Source organism: Epargyreus clarus, unplaced genomic scaffold (assembly GCF_041222505.1).
Source record: "Epargyreus clarus isolate Ecla_fem2 unplaced genomic scaffold, WU_Ecla_fem_2.2 ptg000005l, whole genome shotgun sequence".
Lineage (NCBI taxonomy): Eukaryota > Metazoa > Arthropoda > Insecta > Lepidoptera > Hesperiidae > Epargyreus > Epargyreus clarus.
Genome location: NW_027332213.1, coordinates 2,975,698 through 2,993,996, shown reverse-complemented (window position 1 = coordinate 2,993,996; position 18,299 = coordinate 2,975,698). Strand labels below are relative to the sequence as shown.

The following is an 18,299-nucleotide window of genomic DNA, read 5'->3' as shown; positions in this document are numbered from 1 at the left end:
GGAATAGGAGAAGTAGCAAACGAGCATGCAGTACACCTGATGGTAAGTATTGCCGCCCATGGGCATCTATAATCAACCCCAGATAGGATTACATATTCATACCTGGTCGGCCATAGATGCGCCACTACCCTGAGGACTAAGCTGGAACGTGAAAAGTATGTCTCCCTTACCACACACTTTCAAAACAAAGCACAGCAGCGCTTAACACTGCTGTTATTAGGCAGAAATAGATTTGGCGGTGGTTCCGCCGGAGTCGAACCACAGAGTTCTACCACCTTCAAAATACCTTCTTATAAATACTAAGCTCCACAAAGCATCGTTATAAAACAGGGTTGCTTAAATATGCTTTTAGGTAAAGCCGGTATGTTCCAAAGTAGTATTATGTTTACATTAAACTTGAATGCCAAACGTGAGACGAAATACGGCACCCTTACGCTTAGTAGCTGCGTGAAAGCCTTACCGGGTACACGTGTTACGCGAACCGGTAACAGTCTGGGTAAAAGATACCCGGTAAAAGATAAAAGATAATCCGGATAAAAGTTTTGAGCGGTATAAGTTAATACGCAGATTTTTTGTAAGTTTGTTAGTAAATGTATTGAACTTTTTTGATTGTAATTAATTAAGTTTTGTCAAGATGTACGGGTGGCTACTTGAAAGCGTGCAGCATTTTATCATAGTAAGTATTGTAAGAAATTGTTTATGTATTCATGAAAACCAATTAGGCAAGTACCTACTTCATACACGGTTCCCAACTTACTCTAAGAGGACTAGAGGAGGTCCCACCATGCAGTTCTAGTGTCGATTGCAGACTGTAGAATTAAATCTACTAGGTATATTATTCAAATTATAAAATTACATTTTTGTTTTTTTTTTCTCAATTGCATTACCTTTGAAAATCTTGTATGTAATTAATATTTTTAGAACTATAATTTGCCTAATTCCTTTCAATTTATAAATATTTACATAAGAAGGCCGTAAGACACTTTTATTGATAAATTTTAAATACCAAGTTCCTCGCGTTACCATCAAATCCAAACTTTCAATACCGTAATGTTATGATTCTGAAATAATAAAATGTATATTTTTATGCCACTGTGTTCAGATTCAATCACATTCGGTTTACCCATGCAAATGCCTGATTCAAAAAGACAGACAGGTTAATATCTCTCTACATAGATTTAACATGTCCAATTTCTAATTCCTTATTTATATGAAACCTATTCATATTAATTAGGAATTATAAATTAAACTTGCAAACTATAATAATGTACCTACTCGTATATCACATATTTTGTAAGACACAGTCCGCCATTTTAGTAAATTAAATTTTCCTTCTATGAAAGCTCGCAAAAAGCGTTCAGAAAACTTACTTATGATTTAGAAGTAGGTTTCCTTACGTACGACGTAAGAAGATTATAAGGGTGAGGGCGAAAAGGGGTTATTTTTCAACTTCATTGTACGAAAGCTTGCAAAGGATTTTCATTAAGATTATAAACTGATTTCAAATTCGCTGTTACTCTTATTCCTAATAAGAATAATAGAAACAATATTTAATTTCGTAGAATAGAAAAGGTAATAAAATTAGATGTTATAACAAGGGTTATATTTATAGGAGAATAATATTTTCATCCAATTCATCAGTGTTCATCCAAAGGAGAAGGTTGACCATAACAGTTTTGGATTTGGAGTTCTATATAAATATCCAAAAATCTAAAGAGTGTTTGTTCATTTCAACGCGATTATCTCTGAATGTACTTGTGGAATGTGAAAAAATATACAATTTTTGGAATAAATAGCGTATTATTTTGATAAGCAATTTTTTCCAGAAGCTTTTTGGCTAAGACTGATAATAATGGCAATCAAGAACCATCTATCCACTTTGACCTGAGGGAAATCATTTAAAATTGTAGTTACCAAATTATTTTTTCTTAAAATCCGTTCAAAAATACCGTTCAAATCTATCTAAAAAGTAATAAAGGGTACCAGATACGAAACTTTGGAAAGAAAATCAAATTTCATGCTAAACTTACAAACTTATAGACCTTCGGATAACTCTGAATACTTGAAATTACAAATTCAAGTTCTTTAATATTTAATTTACCCGTAATTACAAATTTCTGTTACCGCAACCCGAAGTTATAAGAGGTTATGCTTACTTAAACAGAAATCTTATTATTATTTCATTTACTACGTGGTATGGGGAGAAATACCCCTAATACCGCTGTAAGTATGTCAAATTATATTCTGTCGTATTAAATAGGCCCTTCAAACCATAGATTTCTCATCATAGTCATCTGTATTACAAAATAAAATAAAACGCTTTCTACGCTCACAGCCGCACACTAGGTTTCTCTGTATTGCGGCTGTCGTGTACACACACAAAGCCGAATACACAAACACCCAGACCCGGAACAGATATCTAAATTCATCATTCAGATATCTCTCTGGCCGGGGATCGAACCCGGACCCCTTAGCGAGCCAGACCGATATGGTAACCACTCCGCCACGTCATGACCCCCTCAAAAGCGTAGAGTCCGACTTGCACTTGGTCAGTTTTGTTTCGTGGAAATCCTGCATGTATTCTCTCTGCCGCGAGGGTAGCGGAGAGGATATGCCGGACTTTACAATAAATACTGAAGTAAGAAAGTTAGAAAAAAGTGATCTAATTTAACCAAACCCTTGTGACCCCCCAAAATCTTATGCTGCGATCGCGCCTACAGTGATAGCCTAGTGGTTAAGAAATTTAGCCTCTCGATCGAGGGGTCCGAGGTTCAAATCCCAGGCACCAGCACCAGCACCTCTGATTTAAAAGTTGTGTGCGTATTAGAAATTAATTATCACTTGCTCAAACGGTGAAAGAAAACAACGTGGGAAACCTGCATAGAATAATAATATAGGAAATAAAAGCGTGGTAAAAAAATCTCAATGTCTACCAATACGCACTTGGCCAGCGCGGTGGACTATGGCCTAATCCCTCTCATTCTGAGAGGAGACTCGTGCCCAGCAGTGGGACATTAATAGGTTAACAATGACGGACGGCACGCCCATTCTTTTCTTTAGTTAATTAGGATATGACGTAAAAAGTTTCATTGTAAATTATTCTTAAAATTTTACTTTTATAACTTCTAGGCCTTAATTAATTTGACTCAATTATAACTTGACCCGAAACTTTTAGACGAAAGATAATTTAAATTACTTCAAGCGTAAACATGTCTTTTGACATAGACAAATGGTACTGAAGGTTCATTAATTTAGACAACAGTAGCGGCTAAAAGTAACGAGGGTCTAATAGTCTAGATTCTAGCCTAAATAATACCCTAAATAGGGTTAGAGTTACGTAGATTAGTACTAGCTGTGTAGGTTTCAGCCGTTGAAATATCACCTTACGTGCATAGATAAGTATAGATATCTCACCGCCTTGTAATTGAAGGAAGCCATTAAATGGCTTAAACGGCTGACAATTCTATGCGCAGTTAAGTGGTGCAAAAACACGAAATCGAAGAGATAGTACGGAGAAATATCGTTTCATTCGAAAATGATCTAAAAACTACATTTTTTTAATATTTTTCAAATACCAAAATAGATGACAGTGACAATTTCAATTGTCAAAACTGGTTACATTTTCTTGTTAGGAGTGAGTAATCTTTACTAATCTATGCTTACGTGTAATATATTCTGCTACTCGAGGTTCGACTCAGACGACACCAACGCCATTTTATATTTTTGCCAAGCAACAATAGTGTTAAGCACTGTTGTACTTTAATTTGAGTTTGTAGCTGGACACATGTTACGACACATTCCAATCGAATCCTCAGGGGTAGCGACGCATCTGTGGCCGACCTCAGATGGGACTGTAATCTTATCTGGGATTGATTATAGATGATCCTGAGCGGCAGAGGTCACCTACAGGGAGACTGTGTCCTCATTCGCTTCTTAAACATACATAAAGGATAAAATGCTATAATCCGCCGGCATAGCCCGTGCATTGTATGTTTGTGAGTGATTTTCACCAAATTTTATAGGTTGGCGCGCCGGTAGGTAGATCTACAATGGTATTTCGATTCAACTAATTAAACCAATATTTATAAAAATATAGGTAAATAATTAAATGAATAAGCGTTAATGCCACCATAGTAACAATAACACCCAAGCAAAATACCAAACAGGTCGAACATTAAAAGAATCCAGGTTCCAACTACTAGTACTTTGATCAAAAAACTGTTACACTTATACATATATTCAAGTCACGTGTCGTATGGATTACCTACATACAAAGGTGAGACGAAAATATCTTCGGAAAAGCGCGTGTCATCGAAATACGAATAGAGCGTAGTAAATGTAGATTCGTATAAAATATCCTTTTAATTTTATGATTCAGAATTTTGTCTTGGGTTTTCTTAAAATCATTTCTATGTAGAATCAATTTATATCACGATTCGAGCGATTTATTACTCTTCTGTTACGCATTCTGGATTCAATTTATCGGGGAAAATATATTTTTTAAATGATATTCTTATATATTTTGTGTCTTTCATGTTCTCGTGTATAATTTTTTTGTGTATATCCATTCCATCCATGACACAGGCAATACAACTTGGGCTATGGGAGTTCAAAAAGTACTGCTTCAGAAAACCTATCCCTAGAGCTGGCACCCTGATGCGACTTACCACGGCTTATTAGTGACTGGAGATGTCCACATTTGTTTTTTTTTACATAATTCTCAAGAATGTGCAAAGGTCTTGAAACTAAACTTAAGTAGAATTTAACAACCCTTAAGACCTCTAAAACCCTCAGGGACCCTCAAACAGGGACCTATTACAATGCTATTACTAGTAGACTACAGTAGTGTTACCGAACCTCTACATTAAGATTATTACATCTTACTTTCAAATTGACGAATCGATCAATAAAATGCTTGAAACGAAGGTCTTGAATGAATTCAAAGTCCATTTCTTGTAATGTATTCATTGAAAGTGCCTTAACGTGTGTAAGTAAGAATACAAAATGCGAAGCGTCGTTATTTCATTACAATTGAAACCCTTTTCTCTACAGAATGTGTCTTTAACACGTAAAGTCAAGTATTTACTATTTACATTGGACGTAGAATTCTTCGTTCCTAGTAACCACCAACCACTCTTGTCACCAACACTTACTCTAATATCTGCCTTTTAACAGCAATTTTAAGTTATAAAGGAACTTTGTATAAAGGAACCTCGTTTTGATTTTAAAGGTGTACTTTGGTTTTAGGAGTAACAAAGAATTTTTGTATTGAACTAGATTTTAAGTGTATTTAGAACGGATACCAAAATTGAGCAGAGATAGCATAGTGATTAGAAACTCGGCCTCTCAATGGGGGACCGAGCTTCGAATCCCTTGCCCCTTATTTTTAAACTGTGAAAGTGGTGTGCAAATACGAATTATACATGAATTATCCCGCGATTAATGTAACTACTCGTGCTTAAACTCTGACAAAACTTAGACCCATTCCAAGTAATAGGACAGTAATATTTAGACGACGACAAAATTCAGTAGGCTATGACCACTTATCATCAGGTATAATATAAATTGAAATAAAATTGTGGTACTTATACATGCACATGCACATGTCACATGTCTAGTACGTGATGTACCAAGGTGATTGTGACCTACACATGAACAATGGTAACATTACCATCGCCGACGCATAGTAATAAATTTCTGATTGTTTTTCCAGCTTAGGCTGTGTCCCAATAACAGTTGTTATTGACTGCTTACAAATTGTTGTATTATTGATCCCCGGTACAGTCTGAGAGTAATCTCGCTATAAAACACTGGTAACGTTAATTGTTAATGGGATATTAAAGCTATTAGCGCATAGAAATATGTGACGTAGAATGTACCCGACGGAATGGAATGTTACTCGTAAAATCATACTCAGCCCCGTATAGCTTTACCATACTAAACTTCATACCTGTTAAGGTAATCTTGTAGTACAACTATATAGTTATTAACTTTTTTCTTTATTTACAGCAAGAATGCGGGGAAGAAATATGGGAAGTGATTCTGCGAGAATCGGGCGCCAAAAACACCGTTTTCGGAGCCACTCAGGTACTTTTATTAACGTAGCAATTAAAAATTTAAAAAGGGTACCTACAATGACCCTTGCTGTTAAATGTGAATGTTAAGTCTATGACCAGAAAGAATTAAACTAAACAGTTGGCCTAAAGCAAGACATAAATTAAAAATAGTAATTCACAACTGTAGTTAACTTAAGATATTTAAAAGCGCCCTTCCCTTAAAAACAGAAATTCCCTCTCAAATTATAATAAAGCAGAGGTAATCTTTGTTATCCGGCCAAAGGGGTGCTGCTACAGTTCAACTATGGACTTACCCCACAATTTTGTTTTTGGCATATTATAAATTTAAAATAATTGTTTTTGTAGCAATATCCTGACGTCCTCATGTTCCGACTCGCTTCAGCGTTGACCAGATTCGTCACGAAAGACGCAAACAGTCCAACAACGTCAACACCTGCGAGCCCACCACCACGAAAACTGTCTCTCAAATCCAAACCAGCTTGGCGAAGTGCCTCAGTTCACGCTGACACCAGGATCCAAAATTACAAATGCCCATTCACAGCAACCAATGCTCTAACAGCTGTCACGAAGAAGGAAATAGAAGCTTACAACTCCAGCGAAGAGATACATCCTCAAAACAGTTCCAAGTCTATAGATAAAATCAATGAGACCGAAGAGCTGGACATCGGTGCTTGTCCTATGTCTAAGGCTATCGCTGTTAGAGACAGACGAAGTCTTCTAATCAATCTGGAAGGCATAAGAGATGAGGAAGTTCCGAAACCAATACAAGATGTACCAGAAGAGGGCACTTCTAAAGATGAAACTCCTAAAATTTCTGAACCCATTTCACCAACATCAGACAGTATTAGGAGAAATTTAGCAAAGACAGCGATGAGGAAGACTAGCTGCACGGTAGCAGTAGATGTCTACAAACGACGTGGTTCAGGAGTATCTGGAAGACCGAGGCTTAATAGCCTTAATCTCATACAAATTGAGAAATTAAATACGTTAAAAGAGAAGTTTGGAACACCGGAAAAAGTCATGCACTTCTTTGGAAGATGTTTCGTGAAGTTCTTTACTAATTATGGGTATGATATTTTTTTCACTGTTACATTGTTGTATTTATTGAGTCACAGTAACGTTCTTTCACAACAGATATCCTTATCTTCTCTAGGCATATTACATCTACAAAACTGACTTTTTGTTGGTTCAAATTCAAGTCTTTTAGTTTTTATTTTTAGTAGATAGCTGCAATCTTTTTTACGAACTGGGTCTTTCCCAACTGTACAGAGTAACTTTAACTTTCACCCTTTTCATAGTTATGATACGATGATCCGAGCGACTGGACGATACTTCTGCACGTTCCTGCAATCAGTGGACAGTATTCACCAGAGGATGCGGTTCACATTCCCTCGTATGAGGTCTCCGAGCATGCAGTTGACAAGAGCCCACATACATGGTGCTGAGCTGGTCTATAGCAGTACTAGGACGGGTTTCACTCACTATTTGATGGGTAAGTGTGCCATTTGTTACAAATGATCAATCTGACGTTACTAGATATTTTGCCAAAATACATACTTAGACATAACTTTTGTTTGATACGATTTTTGGGATTTTTTGCTTCAAGGTTCGCGGCAGTAGGTTCTTTATTTTTAAGGAATGGGTTGGAATAGAAACGCCAAGCCCTATGAAGCTGAACATGAAGATAGGATAAAATAAATCCTATCGCACACTTACGATTCAGCAGAAATCCCACATAAAGTCAACAAATAGTCGACATTTGCATTTTGAAACAAACCCTTACTTTCTTTACTTATTTCAATTTACTTGTAATATGTAGGTAATATAATTTTGTATTCTCATTATTGTAATTCTATCGTATCTTAAAAATTAGATTCAAGTAGATAAAACGCGCGGATTATACGAAAAATGTTTAGAAACCTTGATCACAGATTAGTAGTGAGACTTTCAATAACTTTTATCTTAAATATTGGTGTTATTTGTAATCTTATTAATATTTTCTTCAGGTCAACTTTACGAAATAGCCGAGGACATATTCTCTTTGAAGCTAAAGGTTTCCGTGATGAAGGAGAGCTTGGAAGGCAGTTACTACGTGGCAGTACTGAGGCTCGAGTTTGACAACAGTGACTATGTAAATATAACTAAATATTACTTTACGTACTAAGCAGTGACTAAAATAATTTATTTCGGATATCATCACTATCACTTGCTTTAACATTCAAATTAATATTGTGTGAAAACATACATACCTGAAGGTTCTTCATATTGTTCTCAAGGGTCAATCTACCAGTCCATCTTGATCATCATAGTTTACGTACTGTTTTGAAATCAAACATCCTTATATTTTTATAGTTACTTATGTCCAGGAATCATAAATTAAATCACAATTCTGACTTAAAATACTGTGGAATAAATTATTTACTTTGAAATTCAACTATGAAACGTTAGAAGCTAAAAGCTGGTTATTATACTAAATCTCCTGCTATAATTTAATGTTCAACTCGTAATGTTGTATAATAACACAAAGAAGTCACGTACATGAACTAGGACAGACAGAGAATTAAAATCCCGACCCACGACCCTAATCGTAACATAGCACTGTCTGCAATTGTTGTAATATTTTTCTGGATATAATATTTACATATACCCTGATAGTAACCAAAAGTTGTATATGTAGGAGGGTATACGTGTGATTTGAATATAACCACCATTTACAGTTTGAATTCCCTATTAAATGATTTACGGATATGCTGAAAATGCTATTAACATTCTAGAATATAGTACCAAATACTTGCCGCGTACGTGCAAAATGTGGAATGAACTTCCTCCTGAGGTATTCCCTCAGGACTATGACATGGGGCATTTCAAGAGGGGTGTAAAAAGAGCTTTCCTTCAAAGCCGGCGATGCATTTGCGAGTCCTCTGGTGTTGCAAATGTCCATAGGTGACGGTGACTGTATTCCATCAGGTAGTCCGTTTGCCTTATAGTTAGGTTACATATAAAAAAAAAATAATAATAACAATTATTTACCTATAGTGATTCCAATATTTGCAATCATTTAAAATATTTTAAAGACGTTCGAAAAACGAACGTGATAAATGGAAAAGTTTAGGAGAGGCCTACGCCGAAGAGGCGACTACTATATTTAATATGTAAAATTACTTTTACTTACAATGTTATTGTTAGAAATAGTTTATTTGTTAAAAATCACTTAATATTTATTTTATAAAAAAAAGTATGTATACCTAGTAATATAAAAGTAAAAAAGCAAATTGAAAGTTGCTATCTTAAGTAACATTAATTATAATATGTAAAGTATAGGATATAGTAGAAATAAAGGCTATTTTTATTTTTATTTTTATTTATTTTAAAGACACAAACAGATATAAAAAATAATCTTTAAATGTTATTATAACGAGTGATACAGTAATTTTGAAATCACGGAGAGGTATTCAATATTTATAAGTATGTTTGCTTATTTATGTCCAAATGAGAAACCCTATTGATTATTTGTCTACAATTGGAAAACATTGTCAATAACCGTAATGGTGTCCTTCAGCATTGCGAAATAATAAATACAATAAGCAGTAATAAAACGGACTTGTAAATAACAGGAAAAGCGGGAACGGAATGAGGTTCTGGAGTGCTTCACGTAAATTACATTTAAGAAGGTCGCTACGTTTTTCAAGTAGCATTTATACAAGTTGCCAAATAACTAGATTTTTTGGGTGAAAAGATACGATATTACGAAGTATCCCTTTTACATAACGTCCTTATTTATATGGAATAGTCAATTGGAACTGATCTACCCATTGTTTTCTATTAGCCTAACTTAGAAGGGTAAACGTAGAATAAAATAGACTACCAATTACTTATAACATCATAATTATCAACAATAACCCACTATTAGACTTTTGTCACCCTTAAAGACCACGAAAAATTTTTCACATCAAATTAGGAACATTGTCTAGAAAATGTAGAAGGTGGTAGAACCCTTTGTGGTTCGACTCCGGCGGCACCACCGCCACACCTATTTCTACCTAATAACAGCAGTGTTAAGCGCTGCTGTGTTCCGGTTTGAAGGGTGTGGTAAGGGAGACAGACTTTTCCGAGGCGTTCCAGCTTAGTCCTCAGGGGTAGCGGCACATCTGTGGCCGACCTCAGGTAGGAATATCTAATCCTATCTGGGGTTGATTACAGATGTCCATGGGCGGCAGTAGCCACTTACCATCAGGTGGACTGCATGCTCGTCTGCTACTCTTATATTATAAAAAAAAAAATGTATATGTTCTGTTTAGTCAAAAGCAAATTCTAGGAAAGTATATTTTTAAGGTAAATTCCCTGATGCTGAAGAAGTCTCTGCCATGCCAGCTCCCTGCTGTGCCAGCGTCTCTCTTACTGCAATTGTTCCCGTTCGGTGTGATGCTCGACAGGAAAATGAAGATAGTACTAGTTGGCGACAAGGTACTTACTTACAACTTTTTACCGCTAGCTCAGCCATAAGCAGTGAAAGCCTCGACAGATTTAAATCGTTAAATAGATTTTTGAGAGGAAAAATGTTTTCAAGAATAGAACAGTAATAACTTAAAATATGATAACGCGCACTTAATAAATTATTCGTTTCAGTTGCTCGAATCTTGGGGTGGACCGTGGAATCGCCTGGAGAAGTCTCCGATAAGTGAAATTCTTCGACTGAGGAAACCCAAGGTGTCCTTCACTTGGGACAAAGTAAGGAGAACATCATTTCGAAATTAATTTTAGTAGCAACATACATGTATTGTTATAAGAAGCATGCGGGTAAGTCCAACTGATGTTAATTGATTTCTGTTGCCCGTGGAGTTTTGTAACCAACTGGTAACAAAAAAATGGAACAGAAATATTAAGAGTTAAAAATATTACTTGATGTCCAAAACGGAATACATGCATCCTAAGAACTAGTTGAAACGCCTTCTATGTATAAGTACATCTGCTTTAACGTCGCCAAGGATACTTATTACTAGTCGTGAATAGTAAAAAATAGTTGTGATCTTATTGTCAACGAATTAGTACTACAAGAAACTAAAATCTTAATCTATTTTCCTCACTTGCAGGTAGTATGCATGCAAACGATGATGTTTGAGTTGGAGCTGATGCGTTGGCGCGCACGGTGCATTAGCGACTCCAGGCGAGGATCCCAGGGCGCTAGAGCAATCTTGCTTAAAGGGCCGATTTATTTACTCGAAGAGATCGACGCACTAATTTTCTTGTGCAGTCCTATGTAAGTTCTAACTTCTAGTTTATTTATTGGAAGGCCTATATTGTGCCAGGCGAGACCTACCAAGGATAGTCTTAACTAAGGGATTGCAATTCAACTTGCCCAGATTTAGCAACTCTTCTTCTCAGGAGGACATTTGTCTCCAAATATTTCCTTAATTGTACATAAAAGTTCAAATTGTTTATACATTTTCCAAGTTTTAGGTAGCCATGCTTATGTACTATGAAAATTAATTTATCCTGAAAATTTTAGTCATAAATGGTACAATAAATATGTCGTAAACGGCTTTTACAGTTTCAATGACTTGGAGGAACTAAGACAAGCAGGACTGTATCTTGCTGATATGAACGGACACGGCCTGTCCAGAGAGATGTTGTTCCGCGGCTGGCAACACTTGTCACGTCTGGAACTGCTCTTCGAGAAGGCTGAGAGCAGGAGCATGAATCTGGAGAAGTCTCACAAGCTTCTGGATCAGTGGAAGAAACGGAGCGACCAACTGCTGTACTCAATGATACCTAGATCTGTCGCTCATCAGTTGAGGACTGGCAAGTCTGTTGCAATTGACAAGGTATTATTATAAGCATTAAAGAAACAAATAAATACGTTTCAAGTTATACTAAGTAGTATCAAAACGAAGGTTTTGTTGTTACTTCCTAGTGATACTTATCAAATAACTATTTTATACGAATATTAAACTATAGTTCCTCGTATGACCAGCAAAAAGGGCAGTAAGAGTGACAAGCTGCAGCAGCCGATTATCAATCTCAAATTATTACTACACATAGACTAATTGAGTACAGATGAATTTATATCTTTGAAAACGAAGGCCTTGTCACCCCTGGTAGATCAAAATATAATAGATAGAATCGCCTTGATGAAGTCTAAGCAAGTCGTTAAAGAAGGTCTAAGGAACTTAAGTTATTCTTCCACTTTCAACCACCATTTTGTTCGATTTCCAGACCTTCGACGTGACTATAATGTTTTGCGGGATCCCAATCACAGAGACAGGTACTCGGGCAGATGTCATGCAAACTGTATCATACATGAACGACGTGTACTCCAGGATTGATCGTATCCTGGACTCTCACAAAGTGTATAAGGTATGGAATATTTATGATATTCTTAAGTTTAATGATTATTTACAAAAACGCCTGAAAGTTGTGAAATCTGATTTGGATAGGGGATACTTTGAGGTAGTTTTTTAATGAATCGAGGGAAAAAAGTCTTATTCTTCAATAAGAGGTTAAAAAACTTGTTTTATTAAAAAATATTTTGGAAATATATTGAAAAGTTATTTCAAACGAGAGAAAATTAATTTAACAAAAGATTTAAGCTTCAGGCAAAGGGATCGGGATAGATCCTTTTGTATATTTACTTTTTCCAATAAGGAGGATAAATTTATCCACATTCCAACAAATTCCTTAGAATGGTAATTACTGCTAAGATAATGATGGCCTGCGTCCTTAATGTCGTCTCTTAACATTTTTAATCGTTATTCGATTAGGAGTTAACTTAATGAGAATTTAATATCGGTAAGACAGCAGCTTTGCATGTCGGGGTTCCTTTTCGCGAGTTGTCATAAAAAGACGAATAATAATTAGATTAAAACTTTAAGAAAATGAATATTTTTCAACGCAATGAGTTATATGTAGTGCCAAGTGAAGGAAGAAATCCTATAATATCTCATTATATAACAAATATGACAATGAGGACAATGATGATTTTATCTATTAAAGGACAATGCCCATGAAAGTATGGACCGCCGTCCAGAGTTGCATCAAATTGAAACTTGTTGTGGACGATGTATAATTAACCAAATACTACCACCAATATTTTTTTTTAGATCAGCACCCGGGTTCTGAAGTTATTTACCGAAATGTTACATAACCTCAAAATCGTAAATATCCGACGATAGATTGATGGTCGGTTTTAACTGATTGTAGGTACCTATAATGTAGTTCGATTAACATATTCCATTTACTTTTAAAGGTAGTAGGTAAAAATCCTAAAATAATCCTAAAAACCTAAAATAATGAATTCCGAGTATAAAATACCGCCATTTTAATTTTTAAGAATGACAATCAACATTTCGTCTTATTTTATCTTAAATGTTATCCACTGTTCAAAGAAACTATTCTGATCGACAAATTTTGTAAAAAAATCAAAAAATAATTCTAATATTACTTTCGTTTTGACGCATGAGAAAAATCAGTACCAAGAATGGGCATTCTCCTTTTCGTGGTTTTATTTTCAGGTTGAAACAGTAGGGACAGTGTACATGGTAGTGTCCGGTGCTCCCGAGAGGTGGCGCGCGCACGCAGCGGCGATTGCGAGCGCTGCACTAGCGGTCACACGGGCTTTGCCTATGCTCACTATTGGTAAGAGGTAGAATATTTACCAAAAGACATTATAAGCCTATGCAAGAAAAGGATTAAATCAACTATATTTATTCTCCCTGTACCAAGCACATTATAGGTAACTCTACAATTAATTCATATAGACGCATCTGACTCAAACTTATCTTTGACGAATAGTCATCATGACTGTCACGTATAAAGTTATATGTTTATCCCTTTTTTGCAAATTCAGTTAGACATGGTGTCCTACTTGCTCCTCTTGACTATTTGTTAGTGTGTTGTTTAAATATAATATTTGTAAAGTAGTGTGCATTTCTCGCGATGAGTGCCACCAACAAGCGCCGATTGTTTTGTTAGTAACCTATCTACATCTTTATTAGTAGTATATCTATGATGTAAATGTATTATTGTATAGCAGCTGTCCACGCGGACGCATCGCTCACTCAAGTAGGAGAGTTCCGCGCTCTCGCTTGCACTTCAAGCATTAAATGGAACGCCTCAGAGCGAGGTAACGCCGCATTAGTCATGTTTTTTGGTGCGTGCAGCCGGCTCCATCGAATTATAAGACGTTGTCACGTCAAAAATATATACCTATACGGATAGCCGATAGATATAGATCTGATTTCCTCCTATTCTTAGGTCTATAAAAATATAAAATAGTGCAATTTTTGTTACCTCTCATTTATATTCACGTACCAAAACGAAAATCTAATCATTTTGATATGCCTATATTTAAGGGAAGCTGTAGAAAGTTGTGACTTTTATTTTTATTAAAAAATTATCCATATTGTTTTCAGGTGTACATACAGGCAAGGTGGTTCCTTGTGTGCTAGGTATTCGTCAGCCAAGATACTGTCTCGTTGGCGACACGGTTAACACGGCCAGCAGGATGCAAACTACAAGCGAAGTACGAACTACTAAAAAGTTGATTCGAAAATAGTTTTTTAATTATTTTTTAAATAATAGTACTATATTCTATTATTTAATGATTTATTAAAAAAAATACAACTATAGTCTGATTCATAATTAGGTGTCCAAAATGTAAACAAAGAAATGTCACTGTCAAAATTAACAAGAAACAAAAACTGTAACACACTCAACAAAAAACGAAAACTTTCACAATTTAACAAATACACTATGAAAACGAGAAAACATTCGAGTTCGATCACAGTCACGAAAATGAATAACATTAGCTACGAAACTTCAAAATGACGGCACAAGAAATGTTTTTGAATCCTATTGTGTTACCATTATCACATTTTAATTTTCTACCATAAATCTTGTTTTTTATTATTATTGTTGTATGGAATGAAAATGAGGTAATATAAATAATAAAAAATGTAAATTAATCTTAATTTATTTCGATTATTATTTTATTATTGTTGTATTATTTCAATATCGTCAAAAATGAGTAACTTCCATTTGAAACATATTTTCTTGATAGGTCAACACCTTTGTTTACATTTTGGACACCTAATTATGAATCAGATTATAGTAATAAAAGTACTCTTGATGGTTGTTCAGTCATTAATTCAATACAATGACATTGTTTTAAATACTCGTATGAGCTGTTTGAAATTATTTTTCTGATTAAATTAAATCTCTGGATATTTCAGCCGGGTCGAATTCAAATATCAGCTGAGGTGAAAGCTGAACTGCCAGAAGGAAGGTTTAGACTTCGCCCTAGAGGACTTATTAAAGTGAAGGTACGTTTAACTGCTCCAAGTCTTAAAAATAATATTATCAATAGTCTATTCGTCATAGTAAACATTAACTGCACATTTAGAATTCTATCACCTTGCAAAATGAAAATACAACTATATAGTTCCTCGTTGTTTTACAGGGAAAAGGGATTATGGAAACCTTCTGGTTGGAAGGCGAAATAGAAGAACAAGAGGACGAGCAAGATGAAGCATTGCAGCTGTTCTCAACTATTTGTGGCAATGATTAGGAATACTAGTCAAACGGAAGACAGTCCACATGATGTGAGATTGGGAGGACCCGACACGGCACCGGCGCTGCCAGTATGGCTGCTATTTTTTCATTTTTGGTCAATACCGATACGAAACACACGCACGTAAGGGTCTTGACTTTTAATTATTTAAGTTATTTATTCATTGAAAGATAGGGTATATGACAACTACTTAATATAATTCTCACGCATGAAAGTATACGTGTGTAAGTGTACACACATACATATACACATAAACATGCCGTGCAGATTGTCGTTGGCGTCATGTCGGCGTGTCGTCATCAGCATGACGGTATCAGTCGGCCTACTGAACAAGTGAGACAGCTTGCAGTCCACTAATGTTCTCGTTGCCGTGACGGAGTCGTGTCGTCCCAATGAAGAAAAATATCCTCACAATGTTTTCTTTTACAATTAATTTCGTATATACGCATAACTTTTAAAATTCATCACGTGTCTAGAGTAACTTTGGACCTTCTACTAGGCTATTTCTGTAGCACTAATCGTTAATATAAATTCATATGTGCCATATGTATCGTAATCAATAACAGAAATAATTTTATTCTATTAGTAATGCTAGGCATAAAAATAATAAAATCAGGTTCAAATGCTTAATAATATTTTAATTTCAACAGGCGAATTAAATTCGTATTTTGTTGTTGTTGCCGTTTTTACTTATGTTGTAATACGTTATAATATTTATTACAACTGATTACAATAATATAACGATAGGTGCATTAAATCATTATTCAATGATCATACATTATAATATGGAATTAAATTAATTATTCTTATAAATATATAATATACATTAAAAATGTTGCATAACTTTTCAATTACATAATTTTAAGAGCAATTCATGTAACTCAAATTATTATATCTATTAATACATAACAAGATAGTTATTGCTAATATAACGTTATAAGTTTATAACGTAAACGCATTATAGCATTGTTAAAAGCTATACTCGTTTTTAAATAACTGCTTAGTTAATAAAAAAATTTGATCGTACGAAGTAGAGTACGTACCAAAGTATTTGTTTCACAAAATTTACAAATTTATTGCCTAATTTAATGTTAATTGTATACTCCGATAATAACTGCCAAAGTCCAAAGAAAATAACATTACAAATGCCAACAATACCTTTACAAATGTAGAAAAGGTGGACTTTGGCGAACCTATTCTATTACCGTCGATCAATTGTACCTACCCATTTTCAAGCAATAAATGATTTGAATTTGAATTTGAAATTGAATTTAAAAAAAAAGGAGACGTCCTACAGAAGTAGTTTCTCTTCGCCATGAAAGAAAAGAATAAAATAAATTACTAATACTAATATAACAAACGAAAAATACGGTACCGTGTATAGTAATTTTATTTCACTGGTAAATTACAACTCATGCTTTTCAATAATATTTAAATATGAACAATTATTGTTTTAAAATATAACAATTTCAAATAGCAATTAAATAATATACTAAATAATTATATATTAAACTATGCAATTTATTAATCATTGGAAATATATAAATATAAGTTTACATATATGCAAGTGGATATTGTTATTAAATACATTTGTTTACCTAAATGTGACATTTATAATATTATAGATATTACAATTTTTCAGTAGCGTTAGTAAATAGTATTGTTGCATTAAATACATTACTTAATATACTAATACCATGGTGTTTTATTACGATCAAACTTTATGATATACAAATATAGAACCATCATTTCAGTAGCCTTTCATAAGTGTGAGACCATTAAAATACATTATATTGTGTTTTATGAATCTTCTATATGAAGTATTTGATGTTGTTGCCCAACTGCTGGCATTTCAGAATTCTAAAACATTCGAAAAGTAGACAGTATGTGTATTAGGCATTTAAATATTTTTTTCTTTTACAAAAAATTAAAAGATTATATATATTGCATATCTATTCGTATTCTAATTATACTTAATGCATCTTGATCAATCTGTGCACAGCTTTATTCGGAATAATAAAACAAAGATTTTAAATGAACGTGGAGTATGTGTCATTTGTGCATAGATGTTTTAATATGTCATGCTTAATATAAAGTAGATGCCATTTACAAAAATACGATGAAAAGTGAAAAAATCGAGAGTAAAAATACAGATGCTATATAGAAAATTAACAAACAACGTAGGTATTGTATAATATACACATCTATACAATGTAAACATATAAGTATGTAAATTTTAGAATGAAATTATTCATATTATTTGTAATATGAATAATTTCATTCTATACTTTTTTAATTAACACCACATATTACAATCCACCAACATCCACCCAACACTAACTTAAAAATAAGCATCTGTTTATTTTTAAAATTGATAAAAAAATTAATAAATCACGTTATAAATAAGTATAAAATACAATATCGTTAAACGTTATTTATAACTGTTAAACGTTATTTATAACTGTTATAACGATAACGTTACTCGATATCACGATCATTTAAAACCTTGTTTTTAGTGGAGTTTACAAATATTCGAGAAAAGTGAATAAGTCGTGTCTACATACTAGTCTTACGGCTAAATGAAACACTTGGCACTAAAGTACTATAGGACGGTGAAGTAAACTACCAAGATTATTTAAATCTACGGAATAATAAAA

General features: G+C 34.2%; 1 protein-coding gene across 2 annotated transcripts; it reads left to right on the top strand.

Annotated features, from left to right (window-relative positions):
• Positions 1 to 455: 455 nt before the first annotated feature.
• LOC140757941 (soluble guanylate cyclase 89Db) lies at positions 456 to 17,559 on the top strand. 2 transcript variants are annotated; one of them, XR_012104040.1, is made up of 15 exons: positions 456 to 676; positions 6,010 to 6,087; positions 6,423 to 7,144; positions 7,376 to 7,569; positions 8,084 to 8,208; positions 10,410 to 10,541; positions 10,704 to 10,805; positions 11,168 to 11,334; positions 11,626 to 11,899; positions 12,291 to 12,431; positions 13,586 to 13,709; positions 14,486 to 14,595; positions 15,305 to 15,394; positions 15,532 to 15,765; positions 15,910 to 17,559. XR_012104040.1 is itself a non-coding variant. In XM_073093858.1 (14 exons), the coding sequence occupies exons 1-14, from the start codon at positions 635 to 637 to the stop codon at positions 15,637 to 15,639; spliced, it is 2,409 nt and encodes an 802-aa protein (XP_072949959.1). In that variant the 5' UTR covers positions 456 to 634; the 3' UTR covers positions 15,640 to 17,559. The 2 variants fall into 2 exon arrangements, 1 of the variants encoding a protein (XP_072949959.1); XM_073093858.1 differs by having other exon boundaries at positions 15,532 to 17,559.
• The last annotated feature ends 740 nt before the right edge of the window (positions 17,560 to 18,299 follow it).

What these genes read in the sequence shown, in the direction of transcription:
- LOC140757941 (XM_073093858.1), top strand. Translation starts at nt 635, where the DNA reads ATGTACGGGTGGCTACTTGAAAGCGTGCAGCATTTTATCATA. An exon ending in GCGTGCAGCATTTTATCATA is followed by an intron (nt 677 to 6,009) that starts GTAAGTATTGTA and finishes CTTTATTTACAG; the next exon opens with CAAGAATGCGGGGAAGAAAT. An exon ending in ACTCTCACAAAGTGTATAAG is followed by an intron (nt 12,432 to 13,585) that starts GTATGGAATATT and finishes TTTTATTTTCAG; the next exon opens with GTTGAAACAGTAGGGACAGT.